Source organism: Notolepis coatsorum, assembly GCF_963971535.1.
Source record: "Notolepis coatsorum genome assembly, chromosome: 1".
Lineage (NCBI taxonomy): Eukaryota > Metazoa > Chordata > Actinopteri > Aulopiformes > Paralepididae > Notolepis > Notolepis coatsorum.
Genome location: NC_140165.1, coordinates 71,374,035 through 71,393,770, shown reverse-complemented (window position 1 = coordinate 71,393,770; position 19,736 = coordinate 71,374,035). Strand labels below are relative to the sequence as shown.

General features: G+C 47.9%; 1 protein-coding gene across 3 annotated transcripts in view; it reads left to right on the top strand.

The window, feature by feature from the left end:
* The window catches only part of LOC311242692 (putative adenosylhomocysteinase 3), a gene marked incomplete at its 3' end in the record, with an annotated part of 150,191 nt that extends 130,688 nt beyond the window's left edge, over nucleotides 1-19,503 (top strand). For 2 of the 3 annotated variants that reach the window (XM_084331694.1, XM_084331696.1), the window contains 3 exons: nucleotides 1,044-1,122; nucleotides 15,240-15,360; nucleotides 15,962-19,503. In XM_084331694.1, the coding sequence (XP_084187820.1) occupies nucleotides 1,044-1,122; nucleotides 15,240-15,360; nucleotides 15,962-15,968 (207 nt within the window). Of the gene's footprint in view, nucleotides 1-1,043; nucleotides 1,123-15,239; nucleotides 15,365-15,961 lie in introns of those variants that run through there. The other variant, XM_084331695.1, reaches the window with a different exon arrangement.
* Nucleotides 19,504-19,736: the final 233 nt, after the last annotated feature.

The window sequence follows — 19,736 nt, the reverse complement described above, 5'->3', positions numbered from 1 at the left end:
GAAGGCCCACCACAGACACAATCAATCGGTACTGTCCAACCAGAAGGCCTGCCATAGACACAATCAGTACTGTCCAACCAGAAGGCCCACCACAGACACAACCAGTACTGTCCAACCAGAAGGCCCGCCACAGACACAATCAATCAGTACTGTCCAACCAGAAGGCCCACCACAGACACAACCAGTACTGTCCAACCAGAAGGCCACAGACACAATCAGCCAGTACTGTCCAACCAGAAGGCCTGCCACAGACACAATCAGCCAGTACACATGGTGACAGACAGAGGGGGGTATTGAGCCGTCACCAGATTGGAATGAATACAAATACACACAAGGACCAAGAGAACAGAGCAGGGTCAGTACCAGAGCAGGGTCAGGGGTCAGTACCAGAGCAGGGTCAGGGGTCAGTACCAGAGCAGGGTCAGGGGTCAGTACCAGAGCAGGTTCAGGGGTCAGGGGTCAGTACCAGAGCAGGGTCAGGGGTCAGTACCAGAGCAGGGTCAGTACCAGAGCAGGGTCAGGGGTCAGTACCAGAGCGGGGTCAGGGGTCAGTACCAGAGCAGGGTCAGGGGTCAGTACCAGAGCAGGTTCAGGGGTCAGTACCAGAGCAGGGTCAGGGGTCAGTACCAGAGCAGGGTCAGGGGTCAGTACCAGAGCGGGTTCAGGGGTCGGTACCAGAGCAGGGTCAGGGGTCAGTACCAGAGCAGGTTCAGGGGTCAGTACCAGAGCAGGGTCAGGGGTCAGTACCAGAGCAGGGTCAGGGGTCAGTACCAGAGCAGGGATTCTATTGGTCTGTAAGAAGAGCTGAGGGAGGCATTCTATTGGTCGGTAAGAGGAGCTGAGGGAGGGATTCTATTGGTCTGGTAGTTTTTTGGTCTACAGCAGTGACCCCAGTGTTGTTGTTAACCCCTGTGTGTGTGTCTCTCCCTCTCCCTCCCCCTCCCCCTCTCCCTCTCCCTCTCCCTCTCCCTCTCCCTCTCCCTCTCCCTCTCTCCCTCTCTCGCTCTCTCGCTCTCTCGCTCTCTCGCTCTCTCGCTCTCTAGGCCCTGGCTCTGATAGAGCTCTACAACGCCCCAGAGGGTCGCTACAAGCAGGACGTCTACCTGCTTCCCAAGAAGATGGGTAAGACCAGTGTTGTGCTAGTTACTGAAAGATAGTAACTAGTTACCATTACTAGTTACTTAATTTCAAAAGTAACGCAGTTACTTTACTGATTACTTACACCAAAAAGTAATGCGTTACTGTGAAAAGTAACTCTTTAGTTACTTAAAAAAACAAAAACAACATTATTTCAATCGCTTGAATGTGGTCAATCTCACCAGCATGACATCGTGCGCGTGCCGACCCTTTATCCTTTTACAGGCCGTACGTGAGCCGACCCTTTATCCTTCTACAGGCCGTACGTGTGCCGACCCTTTATCCTTCTACAGGCCGTACGTGTGCCCACCCTTTATCCTTCTACAGGCCGTGCGTGTGCCGACCCTTTATCCTTCTACAGGCCGTGCGCGTGCCGACCCTTTATCCTTCTACAGGCCGTACGTGAGCCCACCCTTTATCCTTCTACAGGCCGTGCGTGAGCCGACCCTTTATCCTTCTACAGGCCGTGCGTGAGCCGACCCTTTATCCTTCTACAGGCCGTGCGTGTGCCGACCCTTTATCCTTCTACAGGCCGTGCGCGTGCCGACCCTTTATCCTTCTACAGGCCGTACGTGAGCCCACCCTTTATCCTTCTACAGGCCGTGCGTGTGCCGACCCTTTATCCTTCTACAGGCCGTACGTGAGCCCACCCTTTATCCTTCTACAGGCCGTGCGTGTGCCGACCCTTTATCCTTCTACAGGCCGTGCGTGTGCCGACCCTTTATCCTTCTACAGGCCGTACGTGAGCCCACCCTTTATCCTTCTGCAGGCCGTGCGTGTGCCGACCCTTTATCCTTCTACAGGCCGTGCGTGTGCCGACCCTTTATCCTTCTACAGGCCGTACGTGAGCCCACCCTTTATCCTTCTGCAGGCCGTGCGTGTGCCGACCCTTTATCCTTCTGCAGGCCGTACGTGTGCCGACCCTTTATCCTTCTGCAGGCTGTGCGTGTGCCGACCCTTTATCCTTCTGCAGGCCGTACGTGTGCCGACCCTTTATCCTTAAGCAGGCTGTGCGTGTGCCGACCCTTTATCCTTCTGCAGGCTGTGCGTGTGCCGACCCTTTATCCTTCTGCAGGCCAGTGCAGCTCTCTGCTGTTGTAACGTAGTGGTTCATCCAGTGAGATGTTATCCAGAGGACGGACCAGATGTAGTCCAGCCCCTCAAACCTGTGAAGCACTCGTGCTGAGAAGGGCGCTGTACAAATACAGTTTTACTTACTTACTCAAACCTTTTCTTTAGCTAATTCTCCATTTGTGTACGAGTCGGATGAGTCCGGTCTTTAACGTTATAGACTCGGCTACTAGCGTCGTTGAAGCACGTTGTTTCTCCCCACTGGTCAACAGATTTGAATTGCTGTTTTGGGCAGTAGATGGAATCTTTGAGCCGAGACACAATTTACATTTAACTAAAACGTTCTTTACTTTGTGCTCGACAAAAGAGAAATGGTGAGAATATCTCTGTGTGTAAAAACTCTACTTAGTGGGCGCCGCCATGACAGTCTGGACTAGAGTAAACAACACGCCCACAACGTGTCTCAAAGTAACGCCCCACTGATCTGAGGCCAGCTGGGTTCACCAGGGTTAGGGTTATGTAACATTAATGAACAAAGGAGACAAACTACAAACTACAAAAGCATTTAGTATAGAAATGTGTCAACAGAGGGCGGCTGGGTGGCGCAACGGACATTGCGCTCGTCACCAACGCAAGAGACACCGGGTTCGACTCCGGCTGTCGGCGTTGCCTCCGGCTTGGGCCGGCCGTCATACTGACTCAATTGGCAGAGTTAGCGGGTGGAAGTCGATGGGTGGTAATCTGGACGTTGTGGACAGCGACTCCTACAGGTCGGTCAGGGCGCCTGCACAGCAGAGACAGGAAGTAGCCGGGGTAGTGTGAGCCTCCCATGCCTTACTCCTCGCCAATGAGAGTCCGCGCTGGCAGGTGAAAAGATGTGACAGGCTGCCTCCTCGTGTATCGGAGGGGACACGTGATGCGAGGCTTCTATCCTCCCTACAACCGGCCAGTGGGGGGCATATGCGAGCAACGTTCAAGACGGGAGGGGAGAATTGGCACGGTGGAATTGGGATGGGAAAAAAAATAGAGAGGAGAAAAAGTGGATACAAAAAAGAAATGTGTCAACAGACTAAAGCAGGGAACCACAATATTTTGCATACAAATTATGCAGAATGTAATATCATAACTGTCTATTCTTTTTCTTCCAATTGAGCCAATTTTCCTTAGGTACGGTTTTGAGGTGTGTGTTCAACAGAATGTAGTATCAAAAACACATTCACAAAAAGTATGGGTTACTGAATGCTGAACTGCACTGTTATAATCACTAAGCCAGACCTTACCTGTGTCCCTGTATCACTTGTCTCTGCTGCCCTTTGACAAAAAAAACAAAAATGTTCCTTTATTTTCCTGGCTGCATATTTGAGTTAGTCACCTAGTAAAAGTGAGATGATTGACGATATCAAAACATGCTTCACAGGCGGTTAGGTGGTCGAGCGGAGATTGCGTTCGTCACCAGCCCCGGAGCTGTGAGCTTGGTTCGCCTGTTCGAATCCAGCTCACAGCTCCGGGGTTGTCACCAGCTTGGCTGGCCGTCTGCACTGATACAATTGGCTGTATCAGAGGGTGGGAGAAGCTGGTGGGGTGGGTCCGGGTCGTTGTAAACAGCGACTCCTACAGTTCGGTCGGGGCGCCTGCTAAGCGCGGATTGGACGTGAGGGGGATAGTGTGGTCCTCCCACACGCTACGCCCTCTCAATGAGAATCCGCGCTGCCAGGTGAAAAGAAGCGGTGATTGGCTGGACGTGTGTCGGAGGAAGCACGTGGTAGCCTCCACTCTCCCAAATGATCTGACTGTGGGGGGTAAAGCGCAGCGACCAGGAAGGGACTGGGAATTGGCATACGACTAACATTGGGATGGGAGAAAATCGGAGGAAAATGGAGGGGGAAAAAGACCAAAAAAAAAAAAAAAAAAACATGCTTCACTAAAATAACATATAGAACGTGTTCGTATTGACACAACATAACATGGACTTGTTGATGAATGTTACATTTGAATCAACAGTATTATGGCGTGTATAGTTTGTTTAACCCCACCTGAAATTCGACAAGGTTAACGTTAGTCCGTGGCTGGCTTGTTTATTCTGAGAGCAGCAACCTCTGTCTCCCGTTCAACTACAGCGCGGCAGCGCCATCTATAGGCTGGGTGGTGTGGGGTGTACTAAAATGAGAGATCAATATGCGGACGGACCAAAACATCAGCGCGCGTCACAAATGACACGCAAATGAGATGATTTTGTCACAAATGACATGTCGAATGTGGCTAGAAGTTCAGCCACGGTATGGCGAGCCCCTGCTGTCCTGTCCCTTTGTTTATTGTCTCAATCATCTACAATTACATTGCTCTGAATTTTGTCGAATTTTAATCGAATTCATTCCAGACTTTATAGTTAATTAATTGAAATTAATCACATTTTAATCGCATATCAATATTTTATGCGACATTTGTTCAATTCAAATGGATTTTGGTATAATATACATGCGTTTAAGCAGCAAAATCCTGTATTAGCTACTACACAGACCAACAGATCAATGCAATCTTTAACAAAGTGCAGCAATTTTAGGAATAATATATATATAGTGCAAAGGACTTTTTGTAAACTCAAGCACTTTCAGGTAAACAGGAAAAACATACTGCTGAACTGTCCTGGGGCACAGGAAGAACATACTGACTGAACTGTCCTGAGACACAGGAAGAACATACTGACTGAACTGTCCTGGGGCACAGGAAGAACATACTGACTGAACTGTCCTGAGACACAGGAAGAACATACTGACTGAACTGTCCTCAGGAAGAACATACTGACTGAACTGTCCTGAGACACAGGAAGAATATACTGACTGAACTGTCCTCAGGAAGAACATACTGACTGAACTGTCCTCAGGAAGAACATACTGACAACTGTCCTGGGGCACAGGAAGAACATACTGACTGAACTGTCCTGAGACACAGGAAGAACATACTGACTGAACTGTACTCAGGAAGAACATACTGACTGAACTGTCCTGGAGCACAGGAAGAACATACTGACTGAACTGTCCTGGGGCACAGGAAGAACATACTGACTGAACTGTCCTCAGGAAGAACATACTGACTGAACTGTCCTCAGGAAGAACATACTGACAACTGTCCTGGGGCACAGGAAGAACATACTGACTGAACTGTCCTGAGACACAGGAAGAACATACTGACTGAACTGTACTCAGGAAGAACATACTGACTGAACTGTCCTGGGGCACAGGAAGAACATACTGACTGAACTGTCCTGGGGCACATGAAGAACATACTGACTGAACTGTCCTGGGGCACAGGAAGAACATACTGACTGAACTGTCCTCAGGAAGAACATACTGACTGAACTGTCCTGAGTCACAGGAAGAACATACTGACTGAACTGTCCTGGGGCACAGGAAGAACATACTGACTGAACTGTCCTGGGGCACAGGAAGAACATACTGACTGAACTGTCCTGGGACACAGGAAGAACATACTGACTGAACTGTCCTGAGACACAGGAAGAACATATTGACTGAACTGTCCTGGAGCACAGGAAGAACATACTGACTGAACTGTCCTGGGGCACAGGAAGAACATACTGACTGAACTGTCCTGGGGCACAGGAAGAACATACTGACTGAACTGTCCTGGGGAACAGGAAGAACATACTGACTGAACTGTCCTGGGGCACAGGAAGAACATACTGACTGAACTGTCCTGGGGCACAGGAAGAACATACTGACTGAACTGTCCTCGGGCACAGGAAGAACATACTGACTGAACTGTCCTGAGACACAGGAAGAACATACTGACTGAACTGTCCTGAGACACAGGAATAACATACTGACTGAACTGTCCTCAGGAAGACCATACTGACTGAACTGTCCTGGAGCACAGGAAGAACATACTGACTGAACTGTCCTGGGGCACAGGAAGAACATACTGACTGAACTGTCCTGGAGCACAGGAAGAACATACTGACTGAACTGTCCTGGGGCACAGGAAGAACATACTGACTGAACTGTCCTCAGGAAGAACATACTGACTGAACTGTCCTGGGGCACAGGAAGAACATACTGACTGAACTGTCCTGGGGCACAGGAAGAACATACTGACTGAACTGTCCTGGGGCACAGGAAGAACATACTGACTGAACTGTCCTGGGACACAGGAAGAACATACTGACTGACCTGTCCTGAGACACAGGAAGAACATACTGACTGAACTGTCCTGAACACAGGAAGAACATAATTAACTGAACTGTCCTGGAGCACAGGAAGAACATACTGACTGAACTGTCCTGGGGCACAGGAAGAACATACTGACTGAACTGTCCTGGGGCACAGGAAGAACATACTGACTGAACTGTCCTGGGGCACAGGAAGAACATACTGACTGAACTGTCCTGGGGCACAGGAAGAACATACTGACTGAACTGTCCTGGGGCACAGGAAGAACATACTGACTGAACTGTCCTCGGGCACAGGAAGAACATACTGACTGAACTGTCCTGAGACACAGGAAGAACATACTGACTGAACTGTCCTGGGGCACAGGAAGAACATACTGACTGAACTGTCCTGGGGCACAGGAAGAACATACTGACTGAACTGTCCTGGGACACAGGAAGAACATACTGACTGACCTGTCCTGAGACACAGGAAGAACATACTGACTGAACTGTCCTGAACACAGGAAGAACATATTGACTGAACTGTCCTGGAGCACAGGAAGAACATACTGACTGAACTGTCCTGGGGCACAGGAAGAACATACTGACTGAACTGTCCTGGGGCACAGGAAGAACATACTGACTGAACTGTCCTGGGGCACAGGAAGAACATACTGACTGAACTGTCCTGGGGCACAGGAAGAACATACTGACTGAACTGTCCTGGGGCACAGGAAGAACATACTGACTGAACTGTCCTCGGGCACAGGAAGAACATACTGACTGAACTGTCCTGAGACACAGGAAGAACATACTGACTGAACTGTCCTGAGACACAGGAATAACATACTGACTGAACTGTCCTCAGGAAGACCATACTGACTGAACTGTCCTGAGACACAGGAAGAACATACTGACTGAACTGTCCTGGGGCACAGGAAGAACATACTGACTGACCTGTCCTGAGACACAGGAAGAACATACTGACTGAACTGTCCTGAACACAGGAAGAACATATTGACTGAACTGTCCTGGAGCACAGGAAGAACATACTGACTGAACTGTCCTGGGGCACAGGAAGAACATACTGACTGAACTGTCCTGGGGCACAGGAAGAACATACTGACTGAACTGTCCTGGGGAACAGGAAGAACATACTGACTGAACTGTCCTGGGGCACAGGAAGAACATACTGACTGAACTGTCCTGGGGCACAGGAAGAACATACTGACTGAACTGTCCTGGGGCACAGGAAGAACATACTGACTGACCTGTCCTGAGACACAGGAAGAACATACTGACTGAACTGTCCTGGAGCACAGGAAGAACATACTGACTGAACTGTCCTGGGGCACAGGAAGAACATACTGACTGAACTGTCCTCAGGAAGAACATACTGACTGAACTGTCCTCAGGAAGAACATACTGACTGAACTGTCCTGGGGCACAGGAAGAACATACTGACTGAACTGTCCTGGGGAACAGGAAGAACATACTGACTGAACTGTCCTGGGGCACAGGAAGAACATACTGACTGAACTGTCCTGGGGCACAGGAAGAACATACCGACTGAACTGTCCTGGAGCACAGGAAGAACATACTGACTGAACTGTCCTGGGGCACAGGAAGAACATACTGACTGAACTGTCCTGGGGCACAGGAAGAACATACTGACTGAACTGTCCTGGGGAACAGGAAGAACATACTGACTGAACTGTCCTGGGGCACAGGAAGAACATACTGACTGAACTGTCCTGGGGCACAGGAAGAACATACTGACTGAACTGTCCTGGGGCACAGGAAGAACATACTGACTGAACTGTCCTGGGGCACAGGAAGAACATACTGACTGAACTGTCCTGGGGCACAGGAAGAACATACTGACTGAACTGTCCTGAGACACAGGAAGAACATACTGACTGAACTGTCCTGGGACACAGGAAGAACATACTGACTGACCTGTCCTGAGACACAGGAAGAACATACTGACTGAACTGTCCTGAACACAGGAAGAACATATTGACTGAACTGTCCTGGAGCACAGGAAGAACATACTGACTGAACTGTCCTGGGGCACAGGAAGAACATACTGACTGAACTGTCCTGGGGCACAGGAAGAACATACTGACTGAACTGTCCTGGGGCACAGGAAGAACATACTGACTGAACTGTCCTGGGGCACAGGAAGAACATACTGACTGAACTGTCCTGGGGCACAGGAAGAACATACTGACTGAACTGTCCTCGGGCACAGGAAGAACATACTGACTGAACTGTCCTGAGACACAGGAAGAACATACTGACTGAACTGTCCTGAGACACAGGAAGAACATACCGACTGAACTGTCCTCAGGAAGACCATACTGACTGAACTGTCCTGAGACACAGGAAGAACATACTGACTGAACTGTCCTGGGACACAGGAAGAACATACTGACTGACCTGTCCTGAGACACAGGAAGAACATACTGACTGAACTGTCCTGAACACAGGAAGAACATATTGACTGAACTGTCCTGGAGCACAGGAAGAACATACTGACTGAACTGTCCTGGGGCACAGGAAGAACATACTGACTGAACTGTCCTGGGGCACAGGAAGAACATACTGACTGAACTGTCCTGGGGCACAGGAAGAACATACTGACTGAACTGTCCTGGGGCACAGGAAGAACATACTGACTGAACTGTCCTGGGGCACAGGAAGAACATACTGACTGAACTGTCCTCGGGCACAGGAAGAACATACTGACTGAACTGTCCTGAGACACAGGAAGAACATACTGACTGAACTGTCCTGAGACACAGGAATAACATACTGACTGAACTGTCCTCAGGAAGACCATACTGACTGAACTGTCCTGGGGCACAGGAAGAACATACTGACTGAACTGTCCTGGAGCACAGGAAGAACATACTGACTGAACTGTCCTGGGGCACAGGAAGAACATACTGACTGAACTGTCCTCAGGAAGAACATACTGACTGAACTGTCCTGGGGCACAGGAAGAACATACTGACTGAACTGTCCTGGGGCACAGGAAGAACATACTGACTGAACTGTCCTGGGGCACAGGAAGAACATACTGACTGACCTGTCCTGAGACACAGGAAGAACATACTGACTGAACTGTCCAGAACACAGGAAGAACATATTGACTGAACTGTCCTGGAGCACAGGAAGAACATACTGACTGAACTGTCCTGGGGCACAGGAAGAACATACTGACTGAACTGTCCTGGGGCACAGGAAGAACATACTGACTGAACTGTCCTGGGGAACAGGAAGAACATACTGACTGAACTGTCCTGGGGCACAGGAAGAACATACTGACTGAACTGTCCTCAGGAAGAACATACTGACTGAACTGTCCTCAGGAAGAACTTACTGACTGAACTTTCCTGGGGAACAGGAAGAACATACTGACTGAACTGTCCTGGGGCACAGGAAGAACATACTGACTGAACTGTCCTGGGGCACAGGAAGAACATACCGACTGAACTGTCCTGGAGCACAGGAAGAACATACTGACTGAACTGTCCTGGGGCACAGGAAGAACATACTGACTGAACTGTCCTGGGGCACAGGAAGAACATACTGACTGAACTGTCCTGGGGAACAGGAAGAACATACTGACTGAACTGTCCTGGGGCACAGGAAGAACATACTGACTGAACTGTCCTGGGGCACAGGAAGAACATACTGACTGAACTGTCCTGGGGCACAGGAAGAACATACTGACTGAACTGTCCTGGGGCACAGGAAGAACATACTGACTGAACTGTCCTGAGACACAGGAAGAACATACTGACTGAACTGTCCTGGGGCACAGGAAGAACATACTGACTGAACTGTCCTGAGACACAGGAAGAACATACTGACTGAACTGTCCTGAGACACAGGAAGAACATACCGACTGAACTGTCCTCAGGAAGACCATACTGACTGAACTGTCCTGAGACACAGGAAGAACATACTGACTGAACTGTCCTCAGGAAGAACATACTGACTGAACTGTCCTGGGGCACAGGAAGAACATACTGACTGAACTGTCCTGGGGCACAGGAAGAACATACTGACTGAACTGTCCTGGGGCACAGGAAGAACATACTGACTGAACTGTCCTCAGGAAGAACATACTGACTGAACTGTCCTGAGACACAGGAAGAACATACTGACTGAACTGTCCTCAGGAAGAACATACTGACTGAACTGTCCTGGGGCACAGGAAGAACATACTGACTGAACTGTCCTGGGGCACAGGAAGAACATACTGACTGAACTGTCCTGGGGCACAGGAAGAACATACTGACTGAACTGTCCTGGGACACAGGAAGAACATACTGACTGACCTGTCCTGAGACACAGGAAGAACATACTGACTGAACTGTCCTGAGACACAGGAAGAACATATTGACTGAACTGTCCTGGAGCACAGGAAGAACATACTGACTGAACTGTCCTGGGGCACAGGAAGAACATACTGACTGAACTGTCCTGGGGCACAGGAAGAACATACTGACTGAACTGTCCTGGGGAACAGGAAGAACATACTGACTGAACTGTCCTGGGGCACAGGAAGAACATACTGACTGAACTGTCCTCGGGCACAGGAAGAACATACTGACTGAACTGTCCTGTGGCACAGGAAGAACATACTGACTGAACTGTCCTGGGGCACAGGAAGAACATACTAACTGAACTGTCCTCAGGAAGACCATACTGACTGAACTGTCCTGAGACACAGGAAGAACATACTGACTGAACTGTCCTGGGGCACAGGAAGAACATACTGACTGAACTGTCCTGGAGCACAGGAAGAACATACTGACTGAACTGTCCTGGGGCACATGAAGAACATACTGACTGAACTGTCCTGGGGCACAGGAAGAACATACTGACTGAACTGTCCTCAGGAAGAACATACTGACTGAACTGTTCTGAGGCACAGGAAGAACATACTGACTGAACTGTCCTGGGGCACAGGAAGAACATACTGACTGAACTGTCCTGGGGCACAGGAAGAACATACTGACTGAACTGTCCTGGGACACAGGAAGAACATACTGACTGACCTGTCCTGAGACACAGGAAGAACATACTGACTGAACTGTCCTGAGACACAGGAAGAACATATTGACTGAACTGTCCTGGAGCACAGGAAGAACATACTGACTGAACTGTCCTGGGGCACAGGAAGAACATACTGACTGAACTGTCCTGGGGCACAGGAAGAACATACTGACTGAACTGTCCTGGGGAACAGGAAGAACATACTGACTGAACTGTCCTGGGGCACAGGAAGAACATACTGACTGAACTGTCCTGGGGCACAGGAAGAACATACTGACTGAACTGTCCTGTGGCACAGGAAGAACATACTGACTGAACTGTCCTGGGGCACAGGAAGAACATACTAACTGAACTGTCCTCAGGAAGAACATACTGACTGAACTGTCCTGAGGAAGAACATACTGACTGAACTGTCCTCAGGAAGAACATACTGACAACTGTCCTGGGGCACAGGAAGAACATACTGACTGAACTGTCCTGAGACACAGGAAGAACATACTGACTGAACTGTCCTCAGGAAGAACATACTGACTGAACTGTCCTGGGGCACAGGAAGAACATACTGACTGAACTGTCCTGGGGCATAGGAAGAACATATTGACTGAACGGTCCTGGAGCACAGGAAGAACATACTGACTGAACTGTCCTGAGGAAGAACATACTGACTGAACTGTCCTCAGGAAGAACATACTGACAACTGTCCTGGGGCACAGGAAGAACATACTGACTGAACTGTCCTGAGACACAGGAAGAACATACTGACTGAACTGTCCTCAGGAAGAACATACTGACTGAACTGTCCTGGGGCACAGGAAGAACATACTGACTGAACTGTCCTGAGACACAGGAAGAACATACTGACTGAACTGTCCTCAGGAAGAACATACTGACTGAACTGTCCTGGGGCACAGGAAGAACATACTGACTGAACTGTCCTGGGGCATAGGAAGAACATATTGACTGAACGGTCCTGGAGCACAGGAAGAACATACTGACTGAACTGTCCTGAGGAAGAACATACTGACTGAACTGTCCTCAGGAAGAACATACTGACAACTGTCCTGGGGCACAGGAAGAACATACTGACTGAACTGTCCTGAGACACAGGAAGAACATACTGACTGAACTGTCCTCAGGAAGAACATACTGACTGAACTGTCCTGGGGCACAGGAAGAACATACTGACTGAACTGTCCTGGGGCATAGGAAGAACATATTGACTGAACGGTCCTGGAGCACAGGAAGAACATACTGACTGAACTGTCCTGGGGCACAGGAAGAACATACTGACTGAACTGTCCTGGGGCACAGGAAGAACATACTGACTGAACTGTTCTGAGGCACAGGAAGAACATACTGACTGAACTGTCCTGGGGCACAGGAAGAACATACTGACTGAACTGTCCTGGAGCACAGGAAGAACATACTGACTGAACTGTCCTGAGGAAGAACATACTGACTGAACTGTCCGCAGGAAGAACATACTGACTGAACTGTCCTCAGGAAGACCATACTGACTGAACTGTCCTGAGACACAGGAAGAACATACTGACTGAACTGTCCTCAGGAAGAACATACTGACTGAACTGTCCTGGGGCACAGGAAGAACATACTGACTGAACTGTCCTGGAGCACAGGAAGAACATACTGACTGAACTGTCCTGGGGCACATGAAGAACATACTGACTGAACTGTCCTGGGGCACAGGAAGAACATACTGACTGAACTGTCCTCAGGAAGAACATACTGACTGAACTGTCCTGAGGCACAGGAAGAACATACTGACTGAACTGTCCTGGGGCACAGTAAGAACATACTGACTGAACTGTCCTGGGGCACAGGAAGAACATACTGACTGAACTGTCCTGGGGCACAGGAAGAACATACTGACTGAACTGTCCTGGGGCACAGGAAGAACATACTGACTGAACTGTCCTGGGGTGTACTAAAATGAGAGATCAATATGCGGACGGACCAAAACATCAGCGCGCGTCACAAATGACACACAAATGAGATGATTTTGTCACAAATGACATGTCGAATGTGGCTAGAAGTTCAGCCACGGTATGGCGAGCCCCTGCTGTCCTGTCCCTTTATTGTCTCAATCATCTACAATTACATTGCTCTGAATTTTGTCGAATTTTAATCGAATTCATTCCAGACTTTATAGTTAATTAATTGAAATTAAGCACATTTTAATCGCATATCAATATTTTATGCGACATTGTTAAATTCAAATGGATTTTGGTATAAGAGTGAATCCATAAATATACATGCGTTTAAGCAGCAAAATCCTGTATTAGCTACAACACAGACCAACAGATCAATGCAATCTTTAACAAAGTGCAGCAATTTTAGGAATAATATATATATAGTGCAAAGGACCTTTTGTAAACTCAAGCACTTTCAGGTAAACAGGAAAAACATACTGCTGAACTGTCCTGGGGCACAGGAAGAACATACTGACTGAACTGTCCTGAGACACAGGAAGAACATACTGACTGAACTGTCCTCAGGAAGAACATACTGACTGAACTGTCCTCAGGAAGAACATACTGACTGAACTGTCCTGAGACACAGGAAGAACATACTGACTGAACTGTCCTCAGGAAGAACATACTGACAACTGTCCTGGGGCACAGGAAGAACATACTGACTGAACTGTCCTGAGACACAGGAAGAACATACTGACTGACCTGTCCTGGAGCACAGGAAGAACATACTGACTGAACTGTCCTCAGGAAGAACATACTGACTGAACTGTCCTCAGGAAGAACATACTGACTGAACTGTCCTGGAGCACAGGATGAACATACTGACTGAACTGTCCTGAGACACAGGAAGAACATACTGACTGACCTGTCCTGGAGCACAGGAAGAACATACTGACTGAACTGTCCTCAGGAAGAACATACTGACTGAACTGTCCTGAGACACAGGAAGAACATACTGACTGAACTGTCCTCAGGAAGAACATACTGACTGAACTGTCCTGGGGCACAGGAAGAACATACTGACAACTGTCCTGGGGTACAGGAAGAACATACTGACAACTGTCCTGGGGCACAGGAAGAACATACTGACTGAACTGTCCTGGGGCACAGGAATAACATACTGACTGAACTGTCCTCAGGAAGAACATACTGACTGAACTGTCCTCAGGAAGAACATACTGACTGAACTGTCCTGAGGAAGAACATACTGACTGAACTGTCCTCAGGAAGAACATACTGACAACTGTCCTGGGGCACAGGAAGAACATACTGACTGAACTGTCCTGAGACACAGGAAGAACATACTGACTGAACTGTCCTCAGGAAGAACATACTGACTGAACTGTCCTGGGGCACAGGAAGAACATACTGACTGACCTGTCCTGAGACACAGGAAGAACATTATGACTGAACTGTCCTGGGGCACAGGAAGAACATACTGACTGAACTGTCCTGGGGCACAGGAAGAACATACTGACTGAACTGTCCTGGGGCACAGGAAGAACATACTGACTGAACTGTCCTCAGGAAGAACATACTGACTGAACTGTCCTGGGGCACAGGAAGAACATACTGACTGAACTGTCCTGGGGCACAGGGAGAACATACTGACTGAACTGTCCTCAGGAAGAACATACTGACTGAACTGTCCCGGGGCACAGGAAGAACATACTGACTGAACTGTCCTGGGGCACAGGAAGAACATACTGATTTTAAGAATACTGTGGATTCTTAAATTGGGTGGCGCTCCCCTTAAACACGTTCTCTCTTTCACATGTGCCCCCCTCTCCCGTCTCTAGATGAGTATGTGGCCAGCCTGCACCTCCCCACGTTCGACGCCCACCTCACAGAGCTCAGTGACGAGCAGGCCAAGTATCTGGGCCTGAACAAGAACGGCCCCTTCAAGCCAAACTACTACAGGTAGCCAGTTTACTGGATCTACTAACTAGTGTCTACTAACTAACTAGGAGTTCAAACATTACTGATGGCAATAGTGGAAGGCAAGTAAATCACTTCCATTCATCTTCAGTGGAGGATGTGCAGCCAATGTGCAGGATACTGGGATTGAGCATGCAGGGAATTTGGCCAGTTACACGCAACTTTATGCAAACAATCTCTGTGGGACAATATAAATGGTATATGGCTGCATTTATATAGCACTTTTATGTTTTTGTTCCTCACATTTTACCCATTCACTCACACAATCACGGCGAAGGCAACCATGCAAGGTGCCAATTTGCTCATCGGGAGCAATTAGGGGTTAAGTGTCTTGCTCAAAGACACTTTGACACACTGCCTGCCTGCCTGGGAGGAGCGGGAATCGAACCCGAACCTCTGGGTTGCCAGACGACTGCTCTACCTCTCGAGCCACTGTCGCCCCTAAATTGCTCCCGATGAGCAGGTCGGCACCTTGCATGGTCGCCTCGGCCGTCGGTGTGTGAAGGTGTGAGTGGACGGGTAAAATGTGAGGAACAAATTGTAAAGCGCTTCTGACTCTATTCCTTTTCACTCCTTTTCAAAGGTATTAAACCAGCTTCCAGGTGGAAGTGAAGAATTACCAATATTCCACGAAGGAGAAGAGGAGGAGTCGGAAGAGGAGGAAGAAGAGGAAGGAATGACAGAAAACGTCACACACTTGCTTTATTTAGGTCAGGGCAGTCGCTGAATTTCTATGACGACGACAGCATTTCATCTTCATTGTCGTCTCCTCTTCTAGATTCTCCACGTTGTGTCAAGTTGTCTGTCCTGTGCGTTCCTCTCCATCCTCTCTCCCTGTTATCATTCATTTAACCCTCTCACTGCCACACGACAGAAGGTTAACCCTTTACTATCACTATGACAGTAAAGGGTTAACCTTCTGTCGTGTGGCAGTGAAAGGGTTAACCGGCTGTCGTGTGGCAGTGAAAGGGTTGGCCCTTCTGTGAATTGTCGCAGTGAAAGGGTTAACCGTTTTGGTAGTGCGGCAGTGAAAGGGTTAATAAACAAAGAAACTGTAAAGGACAAAACACTTGATTTAAAATAATAATGCAACACAAAATGGTGTGAATGAAGACGTAGTGATGGACGTGTCTTCTCTCCTCTTTCCTTTGTGATTCTCGTCTTTTCTTTTCTACTTCAGTTATTTAGCTTTTCTCCTGTTTTATCTTCTGTGATACTGAAGGGGGCGGGGCATAGCAGAAGGGGGCGGGCCTGGGTCTCAGGGTCCAATCGTATCTCGTCTTTTATTTAATCATTCATTTTTGTTTGAGATTTAATGTAATTTGTCTGTTTTTAAGTATTTTGTGCTACTATTCTGTTCCCTCAAATCAAACTGCAGTTTGTTGCCTTACTATGACTGGACAGTGACAGGGCGGTGACCTCGGCTCTCATTGGACGGGTTAATATGACTGGACAGTGACAGGGCGGCGACCTCGTCTCTCATTGGACAGGAATCCCCCTTCACTCCCGTCACTCAGAATCGCAGTAAAACCATCTCATTGCTTCTTAAGGAAGCTCTGTGTTGAAGTAACAAGTATTTTCAAAGATAACTTGTTTTCCCCATCCGTCTTGTTTTTCCTTTATCAAACATTACTATACCATATTAGAAGCATGGCCGGCTGTGAGATCATTACAAGGGGTATATATTTAGATATTTATATAGAAATTAAGATTTTTCTATCTTTTTTCGTCCACCATCTAATGTACCTTTTTTAAGGAGAAAAAAAAAGAAAAAGAAAAAAAAATCTACTTATATGTCATTATAAAGATAAGCAATTTAAATGTTCTATTATAATGTGTAATAAATGTAAGTGAAACCCGCATCTTGAATACTGTGACAGGCGATTACAGAAAGAGATACCAAGTGTGCAGTGAGTTAGTGCCAGTCTGGTACCGAGGTAGTTAGTGCCAGTCTGGTACCGAGGTAGTTAGTGCCAGTCTGGTACCGAGGTAGTTCCCTGTTTTTCGGTCTGTTCAGATGGACTCGGGTCCAGGTCTGTTCAGATGGACTCGGTCCAGGTCTGTTCAGATGGACTCGGGTCCAGGTCTGTTCAGATGGACTCGGGTCCAGGTCTGTTCAGATGTACTCAGGTCCAGGTCTGTTCAGATGGACTCGGGTCCAGGTCTGTTCAGATGGATTCTGGTCCAGGTCTTTTCAGATGGACTCGGGTCCAGGTCTGTTCAGATGGACTCGGGTCCAGGTCTGTTCAGATGGACTCGGGTCCAGGTCTGTTCAGATGGACTCGGGTCCAGGTCTGTTCAGATGGACTCGGGTCCAGGTCTGTTCAGATGGACTCGGGTCCAGGTCTGTTCAGATGGACTATCAACGTACAAACTACAAGCACTGACCGATTGATACTCGATCATAGATGTCAAATTCACCAACTGCTCAGCTTTCACGATCTATGCATTTATGATAAAAGGGAATGTTGGCCTTTTTTTTTTTAATATATATATATTTTCAAATTAAAGGGTCAGTAGTTAACCCAAAATCTATCTATTTATCCGGATAGTTTTGCTGTGATTCTCCCCAGTGTTGGAGATATCTGCCACAGAGACGACACACTGGAGCTGAACGGGACTCTTGTTTGTGGCTCAAAGCGACGTGTCTTTACTTAAATAATGACCCGGCTACTCGAGAGAATCCACAGACCTTGTTGTGAGCAGGTTCATATAGGGACTATTATTTACCCAAGTACACCCCTATAATAATGTGTGGCGGGTGTACTTCAGTAGACGCCAACACTATCTGAATGACTAGATCGCACTCTGGGCAAGGGGTAACATTTATTTTGTTATTGTATTTTTTTTTTTTATTTCCTACCCCTTTAAGCTCGTTGTTAGTGAGGTGGTTCCGTCTTGTGCCCGGAGACACGCGGGACGCCAACGTGCTTTGAAGTGTCCCCTTCTGGAGCGAGCAGGAGCCTGGCGGTTCACACCAGAGGAAGCCCTTTCTCCGCTCCACTCACACGTCGAGGCTCGTCTCTCTTCCTGGGGCTTCAGCGTCCAGCCTGTCTCTGGTGAACCCTTTCACTGCCACACGACAGAAGGTTAACCCTTACCGTCTGTAGTGTGATAGTAAAGGGTTAACCTTCTGTAGTGTGGTAGTGAAAGGGTTAACCTGTGTGCTTAACTTGCTGTCGTGTGACAGTGAAAGGGTTAACCTGTGTGTTGTCGCAGTGAGAGGGTTAACCGTTTGGTAGTGCGGCAGTGAAAGGGTTATTAATATGGTACAATAAGTGGCACAGTCCTTTATCTTTAGCCAATCTGCTGAAGGTGGGGGGGGGGTGATTATTATTATTAAGTTATTCCATCTGATAGCCGGTATCCCAAGCTGCTATTGGCTCTGCACCTAACCCTAAATCGGATCATCCTAGTAGCGTGTCGAGTGGATTCTAACTGTTGAAGAAACGTGTCGCCTCCTGTGCTTCTGGGCCGTCATGGAACTACGGATGATCCACTCCTGAGCCGCTGTTTGAGGCTCTGTTGTGCCCCCTGACCTCCTCTGTTGTGCCCCCTGACCTCCCCAACCCTCGCTTCCGACAGCAGCTCATGACCACTGCGTTCCTGTTGGTGTTTTCATTTTGTTCTGCCCATTGTCTTAACTTAAATTTGTTGTCTGAATGGGTGTCAGCAGGTACATGAAAGAGCGTGTGTCTGTGTGTATCCGTCTTGTCTGTATGTGCGCGTGTTCGTTTTCTTAGGATTAATCGTAGGATGTGGTTGCTTTGATTCAGCTGCCTCGGGATCCTAGCTAGAGTCGTGGAGGAATGAGTTTCGTCCGCTCCATGAGCCCAGTGTGGCTGGGGGGGCGTGGCTGGGAGGGGGCGTGACACCAGCATCATGTATATATACAGATATATATATAGCACCGTCTGAAGTTTGGGAACGGACACAGAAACAACTCCTGTATTTATTTGTTGTAAAACCTCTACAAAAGCTGGCAAAATTCTCAACACGTTTTAAGTTGTCTAAGAAAAGATATAATAAAATAAAAATAAAAAAAAACATTTAAATATTGCAAGTGATTCTGGTAGATGAGCAATAATTTAAAAAATATATCTGTAATCTTAATGAATAAAGATGTAAAACATTGTAACAGTGTCTTTGTGTCAAATTCTTTCACATATTTCATTGAATATAATAGTCTCATCAAGAGGTTTCCCTGGTATAGAGCTGAACTAACTGCTCTGGTATATAATATATACATAATATGGAGGTGTAGTGTTTACCTCATTGCCGTTTCCCGTGCTGTCCACCCCTCTTGAAATCGCGATGTATTACCAATGGACCCATTTCTAAATAGTCTCGTTTAAAAC